Source organism: Palaemon carinicauda, chromosome 16 (assembly GCF_036898095.1).
Source record: "Palaemon carinicauda isolate YSFRI2023 chromosome 16, ASM3689809v2, whole genome shotgun sequence".
NCBI classification, from domain to species: domain Eukaryota; kingdom Metazoa; phylum Arthropoda; class Malacostraca; order Decapoda; family Palaemonidae; genus Palaemon; species Palaemon carinicauda.
The window spans coordinates 129,850,534-129,860,533 of NC_090740.1; the positions used below are offsets into that span (position 1 = coordinate 129,850,534).

At 31.8% G+C, this 10,000-nt stretch overlaps 1 protein-coding gene across 1 annotated transcript in view; it reads left to right on the forward strand.

Annotated features, from left to right (window-relative positions):
- Positions 1–4,679: 4,679 nt before the first annotated feature.
- The window catches only part of LOC137655565 (heparan sulfate 2-O-sulfotransferase pipe-like), a 23,697-nt gene continuing 18,376 nt past the window's right edge, over positions 4,680–10,000 (forward strand). Inside the window, exons 1-2 of the mRNA XM_068389464.1 lie at positions 4,680–4,911; positions 6,877–7,036. Of these exons, the coding sequence (XP_068245565.1) occupies positions 4,806–4,911; positions 6,877–7,036 (266 nt within the window). The 5' untranslated portion in view covers positions 4,680–4,805. The remainder of the gene's footprint in view (positions 4,912–6,876; positions 7,037–10,000) is intronic.

Sequence of the window (10,000 nt, forward strand, 5' to 3'; positions counted from 1 at the left end):
CTTAAAAAAAGAAACATTAACACAAGACGTTTTAAAAGTTCTAGACAAAGATATTTATAACGAATTTTGCCTTCCATGAGAACTTTCCTTTATGCGCCATTAAAAGTTTCCTTACATTAACTTTAGAAAAAAAAAACAGTAGATGCATTTAACTATCAAGCAGGACAATGCCCTAAAGACTGACCATATTATATATAATCAGCACCCAAGACTCCTTTCCACCCAAGCTAGGACCAAGGAGGGCCACGCAATTAACAGCTCAAGATAGAGGCGACTGGTGAAATCTAACCGAGGCCCTTTGCGTCAATAGGCGTAGGAGGAGATGATAATGATGGTGATGATGATGATATAGAAAATATTTATTTTAAAGCTGTTACTGTTCTTATTATACTTTATTTTTTCTTGTTTCCTTTCCTCACTGGGCTATTTTCCCTGTTGGGGCATCCTGCTTTTCCAACTGGGGTTGTAGCTTAGCAAGTAATAATAATAATAATAATAATAATAATAATAATAATAATAATAATAATAATAGCTCATGGGCGTCCATTATTTTGAAGACAAAGAATCTGAACTCAGGATCAAGGTCCTTCCCACTTTATATTTCCCGTTTTCCGGGTTCATTTTTTAGGTCCTTTTGTCCTTAAGCATGAGGGGGTTATTGATCCTGCCGTGAATGTTTGATTTAAAAAAAATATTAAAGAAAAAAAACTACTTTCTTGGAATAACTGGACATTGTATTAAGTAATTTCTGTAACCCTTATTATTATTATTATTATTATTATTATTATTATTATTATTATTATTATTATTATTATTATTACGAGCTAAGCTGACAACCCTAGTTAGAAAAGCAAGATGCTATAACCCCAAGGGCTCCAACATGGAAAAATAGCCCAGTGAGGAAAGGAAATAAGGAAATAAATAAACGATATCAGATGTAATGAAAAAAAAAAAAAATATTTAAAAGAATATTAACATTAAAACAGATAATTAATATAAAGACTGAAAGAGACTTATGTCAGCCTGTTCAACATGAAAACATTTGCTGCAAGTTTGAACTTTTGAAGTTCTACTGACTCAACTACCCGATTTTAGAAAGTTTATAATGTATCGGGGATAGAAAAAAAAATCAGTGTGAAAAATATTTTCCGTCATTGCTAACTTGAAGCGACCGTACTGTTTCATAACACTTATTTCATTTAATTCTCGACTTAGTAAAAAAAAGAAAGAAAAAAAAAAGGTAAAGCCGAAGGAGTGAGTAAACGCATGTTTATATCCATTCCAGGAAAACTAGAATTCCTTTGTTCCCTGATACAGTAAGATTAAGGTGCAGCCTGATGTAGAGACAGAAGAATATAATTTTTTGCAGATCGGTGACCATGACTCCTCAACTTTCCTATTTTATATTCTATGATATCGCAAAACTGTATTATTATTATTATTATTATTATTATTATTATTACTAGTTGGAAAAGCAAGATGCTGTAAGCCTAAGGGCTCCAACAGGGAAAAATAGCTCAGTGAGGAAAGGAAATAAGGAAATAAATAAACGATATAAGAAGTAATGAAAAATTAAAATAAAACATTTCAAAATTATTAGCAGCATTAAAACAGATATTTGATATATAAACTATAAAAGGACTTATGTCAGCCTGCTCAACATAAAAACATTTCCTGCGAGTTTGAACTTTTGAGGTTCTACCGATTCAGCTACCCGATTAGGAAGATCATTACGCAAGTTTTTGAGGTGGTGAGATACGAAACACGAAAGCGCTTATTCTCTGCATTTCCATTTCTGATTAAGGTTTAAAAGTCACTTATGAATGGCAGAGGCAAGGGACAGTGACATTTCCCTATCGAGCAGGACAATGCCCTAGAGACTGACCATATATACATATGATCAGCGCCCAAGCCCCTTCTCCACCCAAGTTAGGACTAAGGAGGGCTAGGCAATGGCTGCTGATGACTCGGCACATAGACCTATAGGCTCCCCAAAATCCCCCATCCTTAGCTTTTAAGGATGGTGAGGTTGCAGCGACCAAAGAAACTAAATAGTTTGAGCAGGACTCGAACCCTAGTCTGGCGTTTACCTGTCACGAACATTACCACATCGATCTGTTGCTATTTTAAGACAAGGCACGTTCATGTGGTGGGTCGTAGGCATACGTACTGTATATACAACGGCGAAGGCAGCCGTTTCTAGTCCATTGCAGGACAAAGGCCTCAGACATGTTGTTCTTCATATCTGGGGTTTGGCTAATTTTCATCATCACGGTGGCTACTACAGATTGTTGATGGTGAGAGACTTTAGTCTGATCGCTTATAACAAACCAACCTAGTATGGGTGGCCCTGACTAGTTTAACTTTACTGATTGTGGTGATATATAAAGCCATTCACCACGTTTTAAGGTATCCCCACTTTTGAATATATTTTTTTTATTTTTTGACGATGTTTCTTTAATATGTAAACAATTACCTTTCGCTGAATATCATGAGTATGAGAAGCTACGGCATTTCATACAACAAGCTTGACAGAGAGAGAGAGAGAGAGAGAGAGAGAGAGAGAGAGAGAGAGAGACTCCCAAAATGCGTTTCGAAGGAACCAATCGGGTGAAAGAGAACTGATATGATCAAATGTTGCAATTTATTCAATATTCATATAGTGGATTTATTTATGGATTCAGCTTTCGGTGGAACGTACCTTTGAGAACAAACACTTCGAAATCATATGATAACTCAAGTCTGAGGAGGATTTCATATCTAGTATATTTTGATTGTTAAGCTTAAAAGCCCAGTCCAGCGATGATTTGACAATGAAAAAGTATCACCCTTACTCCTTTTTAATCTTATAAAGAAAAAAAAAATCTTAATACATTGGCTAGAATCGAATATTCCAGTTACTGGAATTAAATAAAAAAGAAAAGAAAAAAAAAAGCAGCTCAATTATTCTTTTTATTTCTATTGCTCGCTCTGGATTTATTACCTCCGCCAACGAAGTTAGGAGGAGGTTCTGTTTTCACCCCTGTTTGTCCGTTTGTTTGTGAACAACTTCCTAAACACAATTTTATCTCATAGAGTAGTGAAACGTTTAGGGATTTATATATATATATATATATATATATATATATATATATATATATATATATATGTATATATATATATATATATATATATATATATACATACATATATATATATATACATATATATATATATATATATATATATATATATATATATATATATATATATATGTATATATATATATATATATATGTATATATATACATATATATATATATATATATATATATATATATATATATATATATATATATATATATATATATTGAGACATGTAAGTGATTCAATTTTGGAAGTTCTAGGTCAAAGGTCAAGATAGAGCAAAAGAGGTCGACCGAATTAACCCTTGAAATAAGTTGTCGCAGTGGAGGTCTGCACTCTCAGAGTGCTTTTCTAGTTTGTTTTGTTTTATTGAGGAATCTTGGTTACGTTACTTATGTATTGTTTCCTAAAATTACTACATTTATATTCCATATTTTTAATATATCGGCTAAACTATTTCCATGAATCCATCTTTTCTCATCTAATTCTAATTTGTAAGACTATTCGATTGTTTGTTCAATAAAAGTAATCGGTGAAAATTTTATTAATTTCTCAAAAGTTTAATTTTTTATTATTGAAATATGTTAAAGATACAAAATATGACCCTTATACTGAAAAAAAAGTTTGGAGGCTATGGCGTTGTAAATCAGTCTTCAAGTGATACAGTATTCGAAATTATCGGACGGTTGTATCATCCGTAAAAGAAAAACGAAAAGATATCAAACTTCGTTTATTCAAACTGAATCTTTGCTTGCATAGTGGAATCTCAATTTAGTGTAAACAACCCCAAAGCGAATATTAAACGCAGTAAAATCATATATGGCCATCAGCTATGAGAGCTTAAATATGTGTTGAAAAACCATAAACTTTGCAGATCGGAGCTGTATTAGAAGCAATCATACAGATTGGCAAGTACAAGATTTTATTCGATGTAAAGCTAAATGTTGACCAGGCTGACATGAGTCTTTCTATAGTTTATACATGACATATCTGTTTCTGACGTTGTTGATAGTTTATATAGGACTTATCTGTTTTGACGTTGTTACTGTTTTTAGAATGATTTATTGTAAATTTATTCTCATCATTTATTTATTTCCTTATTTCCTTTCCTCACTGGGCTATTTTTCCCCATTGGAGCCCTTGGGCTTATAGCATCTTGCTTTTCCAACTAGGGTTGTAGCTTGGCTAATAATAATAATAATAATAATAATAATAATAATAATAATAATAATAATAATAATAATAATAATAATAAGATTTACTTGTCAATGAGGCGGTTACACTTTCAGTGGTTATCTAATACATTTGTTCGTTTTACATTTAATTCAGTCTCTAATATCCCTGTAATTGATAAAATACATATATCGAGAAGTGAATCATTTATTATCAAAACCGGATAGCGGGACTAGTTAATGAAAGAGGAAACATAAACTTAAAAACCTGAAGCTCAAAGCTGGAGTCAAATCAGATGACGTTGCCGGTTGCTAAATATAGTAACAAGAACATTTCTTTTGTTAGCGTCTCGCCTTTTCCCTGCCGAGCTTGGCGTATGATTAATGCAGTCATGTTCCTTCTTCTGTACAATGCTGGGGGAAGCTTTGGTCACTGACAGTGGCTGTTAAGAAAATACGTCGAAGAATCAAGGATTTTCAAGAAATAGCTGACGTCGACTGCACCACATGTATCGGAAAATCTACGAACCTCGAAGAATGTTAGTGGCTTTGGCCAGCATTTTTCTGTGGCTCGTCTTCTTGATTTTCTTGCAGAACTATCAGGCTAAAACAGGTTTGTCTATCAAAGATAAGTTTCTAGTATTTTTATATTTTAAACGTTAATAGAATCATAATTATTATGATTATGATCATCATTATTATGATGATGATGATGTTGGGATCACAGAGTAATAGAAAATATTTTATGTTCTTTGATTACCACAAGTGTCTAGAGAAAATAATTTTCAAACATGAAACAAAAAATACTAGGGTAAAGAAGTGTAGCTTACAAGGGAAGAAACTTGGATGCTGTTGAATTGATAACGAATTTTAATAATTGTAAGCAAGAAGAATAATTATGCGTTATATTATATTATATTATATTATATTATATATATATATATATATATATATATATATATATATATATATATATATATATATATATATATATTATATATACATATATATACATCTATATATACATCTATATATATATATATATATATATATATATATATATATATATATATATATATATATATGTAAATTTCATTATTGTATGGAGTTCAAAATGTAGCCTTTTCTTTGTTTGCCATCATAATGGAGGGCTATTACTACAATTTATTATTTTTTAATCAATGTTATCTTATCCGTCTTACAATAAAACTCTGCAGTTATCAGCCAACTTTTTTTATTTTTTTTTTCTCGTTGATTATACTATTCCAAATAATCTCTTACATTTCTTTCTCCGATATATCTATGATTCTTTTCAGTCACCAAAATCCTCTTATTCCTTCCTATGAACCTCAATATTTACGTTGCTTTAGTGTTGTTTAAAATATTAAATTTCGTTATTATATATCCTCTCTATCTATGATGGGTTTGGAACTTCACAAACTTTCGTTGATTTTTAAGATGGTTACTGAACAATTAACTTCATTTCATATCATCTCCGCTATTTTCGTAGTGATTCTCTTATCTTTCTCACACCTAAAACTGTTCCACTACTTCATTCTAAAATTGTAAATCCATCTACTTTTCTTTGATATGATTACTTGCATCAGATTCCGTGTAGTCGTTCCTGAAATACCTGTTAATATATAGACACTAATTATATTTTAGAATTCTCCTTTACTGGATAAATACTTGAGGAAACTGAGAGGAGTTATGCTTGCTAGTCATTTACTTCTCCGCACATCTCTACCACCTGCGTCTATGTTTTCTTTATTTTGCATCACTTATCTAGATTTTTCTCTTAGTCTTCTCATTTTAACTTGATCTGTTTCTGATTCTATATATTAGTCCATTTATTTTCTATCTCAATCTCTCCCTCTATTTCTTTATTTTTTTATAATCATTTTGTAGTTAAAAGTTCATTTCATCGTGGTGATATCTTTGCGTCAAACTTCTATAGGCCTACATCTACTTTTGGCTAACTGCAGCAGTTTTTATTTCAAGAGAGATATTTGACTTAACGCATATATTTTATTTCAAGTTTCCTCCTCCCATCCTGCTCCCAATTTGTTTTCATTAATTATAACTTTGTTTTAGCATAAACAATGGCTCATATTTTAGGCAAACAGCAAGGGTTTCCTTAACAACAAAAGAATAGCGAGTTTCAAAACGTTTTTCTTCAAAATTACAATTAGTTCAGTTATTCCACCCAGCAAGATTTCGTAAAGAACTAAAGTAATAAAATAACAAGTATTAATTGTTTTCATTTCTCGTACCCTTCCAATTTCTAAAATGGTAAAAAGACAAAATTGTCCCGTTTATGTGTGGGAAGATAAAATTTTGACTTTTGAATGCTGTTATGATGTCTAATACTCCAAATACCAATAATAGACAATTCCACAACTGCGTTATGTTAACCCCCTTGACTAAGAATCGTATAGTAAAACACAAATTTCACTGGGTTATTCTGTAACAATAGATATTCCCACTCACTCCTATATGAATTCTAAGTGCTCTAATATAATTTTCAACAAGTTATGTTGCCTCTGATACGCTAATTCCTTTTCTTCGTGGATTACAGGTCGAAAATTTCAAGCGAAGAGAGAAGTACAAATTTCTTTGAAAACCAAGAGCTTAGACGTCTCAAAATTTGTATCTGCAGTTCCACTCCATCCTCGGCTTCTTATTTATAACCGTGTTCCAAAATGTGGGTCAAGTACAATGATTGGACTTTTGATAGAGTAAGTGTCTTCTAATGGATTTTAAGACTTTTCATCCCCTATTATGCCCGAGCTGTTTAGGTTTATCGACAATTATGATTTCCATGTTAAAACCTCCTTATGAGAAAACCCTTCAAAGGAAATTTCAGTAGGTAGGCTTACAGTTACGCCATTGGCAAATCCAAGATAGATCAGTGTAGTCTGTTGTTACATGAAAGGAACCGATTGACAATGTCGTGTCTAAAACATTGAAATTTGCTCATTCAGTTATCGTTAACTATTGTATGACACGTATCTGTTTCAAGTAGGAAATAAAATAGTTCCTGAAATTTCATTAAATATGCAAAAATGTGTTTCAAACCAGGTGTCAAGCCTTTTACCTCGGCTTTATAAATCTGTCTCCTGTAGTCTGGTAGTCATTAAGCTTGTGCTCCTGCTTAAAAAAAAAAAAAAAAAAAAAAAAAAAAAAAAAAAAAAAAAAAAAAAAAAAAAAAAAAAAATCTGTTATATCGTACTGCATTCTAGGCCTAGCAGCTCCTCTGCTGTGTAGGACTAACAATTCCATTATTATTATTATTATTATTATTATTATTATTATTATTATTATTATTATTACAAGCTTGGCTATAGCCCTAATTGGAAAAGCAGGATGCTATAAGCCCAGGGGGCTCCAACAGAGAAACATAGCCCAGTGAGGAAAAGAAGAAGGGAAAAATAAAACGTTTTAAGAACAGTAACATTCAAAACATAACAAAACAAGAGGAAGAGAAATAAGATATCATGATAGTATGCCCGAGTGTACCCTCAAGCAAACGAACTCTACCCCAAGACAGTGGGAGACCATGGTACAGAGGTCATGACACTACCCAAGACTAGAGAACAATGGTTCAATTTTACAAACCGGAAAGGAAATTCTTCGTGGAGTCCTTTTCTCTAAAAACGGAATCTTTTTCTCTAAAGTTAGCCTGGGACAGAGTAGGATTCGAATCTTGAACGAGAATATTTTTAAGTAGCCCTACTGTATCTGTGTACCTCGAATAGCTTAAAACAGTGAATTAGACACCTGATAGTTGGTCAACTGAGGTACTTTGCAACCAATAAGGGCAAGAGATTACAGTTATAGTCAATTTCTTTTAGCGATGCAGATTTGCACCGACTCGCAGCGGTGCCCTTTTAGCTCGGAAAAGTTTCCTGATAGCTGATTGGTTGGACGAGATAATTCTAACCAATCAGCGATCAGGAAACTTTTCCGAGCTAAAAGGGCACCGCTGCGAGTTGGTGCAAATCTGCCTCGATAAAAGAAATGGACTATAGTATCTTCTTTCCAAAAAATTTGCTGGAAACTTAAAAGTTACGAAGGTAAAACCTGAACTTTTTTCTTTGAAGAAATCGAGGCCTATAATGAAACTGGTTCACATTATTGTACCCATAATGTCAAAATAATGCAGTAATAAGCTATACTACACACTGGTAGAAAAATAACTATCAATATGCTACATATCTCTGAAAAGGTAGCTTGTCATAGTTTAATATTGTTAAAGAAATGACATACTGTATATTCTATTCTAGGCAAATAATTCTTTAATAGCAAGTCATGGCATTGCTGATTTGCTTTATTACGATAAATTAAAAGCAATTTTTCTCCAAAATTAATCACAAAAAATATCCTAATATGAAGAGATAGCTACTTATGAATCAGACGAAACATACTGCAAAAACAAAAAAAATTAAAAAAATACGAAAATCTTTGCAAATCTTATTTTTCCAGTTGATTGAGCAATGAAAATTAACTATCATTAAAAAGCTGATTTATCAAAGTTCAACAACGTATAAAATATATCACTAAAACAAAATGATATATCAACATCTCTTTATAAAGCAAGATAAATTAGTTCACCAAACTTTCAACTAGGCTCCACAAGGCACTAGTAGAGTTGGAAGACCCAGACCTACGTGGCTGAGGACTATGAAGCGCGAAGTAGGAGATGATGAATGAGGAAGTATTGATTTAAAAGCTCAAGATAGAGATGACTGGCGAAATCTAACCGAGGCTCAGTGCGTTAATAGGCGTAGGAGGAGATGATGATAATGAAAATCATGATGATGATGGTGATCATGATGATGATGATTTAAAGCATCTCAATTTTATTTTTTCCCTAATTCGCCTCGTCATTTACATCCATGAAAAAAGAGGTACATTATTATTATTATTATTATTATTATTAGTAGTAGTAGTAGTAGTAGTAGTAGTAGTAGTAGTAGTAGTAGTAGTAGTAGTAGTAGTAGTAGTAGTAGTATCAAAAATAGCCCAGTGATGATAGTAACATAGGAAAATAAATAAACTGCAAGAGAAGTAATGAACAATTAAAACATGTTTTAAGAACAGTAACAACATTAGAGTAGATATTTCATAAATAAAGTATTTAAAGAGACTTATGTCAGCCTATTCAGCATAAAAATATACCCTGCAAGTTTGAATTTTTGAAATTCCACCGATTCAGTTACTCGATTTGGAAGATCATTCCCCAACTTAATCACACACACACACGCACACACACACATATACATATACATATACATATATATATATATATATATATATATATATATATATATATATATATATATATATATATATATATATATATAAAGATGAAATATCATTGGAAGGAGAAAAGATTAATGAGGTATAATCATTTAAGTATTTAGGAACTATGATCTTTAGAATTTGAATTTAATGAAAGATTGGAAAAAAAATCAGACAATGGCTAGGTTTAGTAAGGCTTGGAAATCAAATTGTCTGAAATTACGTATAGAAATAAGGCTATATATCAGTTTAGTGAGATCGGTGTTACTGAACGGACATGAGTTGTGGTATAACAATGAAACAGTATCCAACAGATTTTGTAGGTTTGAGAACAAAACTCTCAGAAGAATATTGGGAGTTAAATGGCGGGACAGGACGAGAAATGAAACTATAAGAGA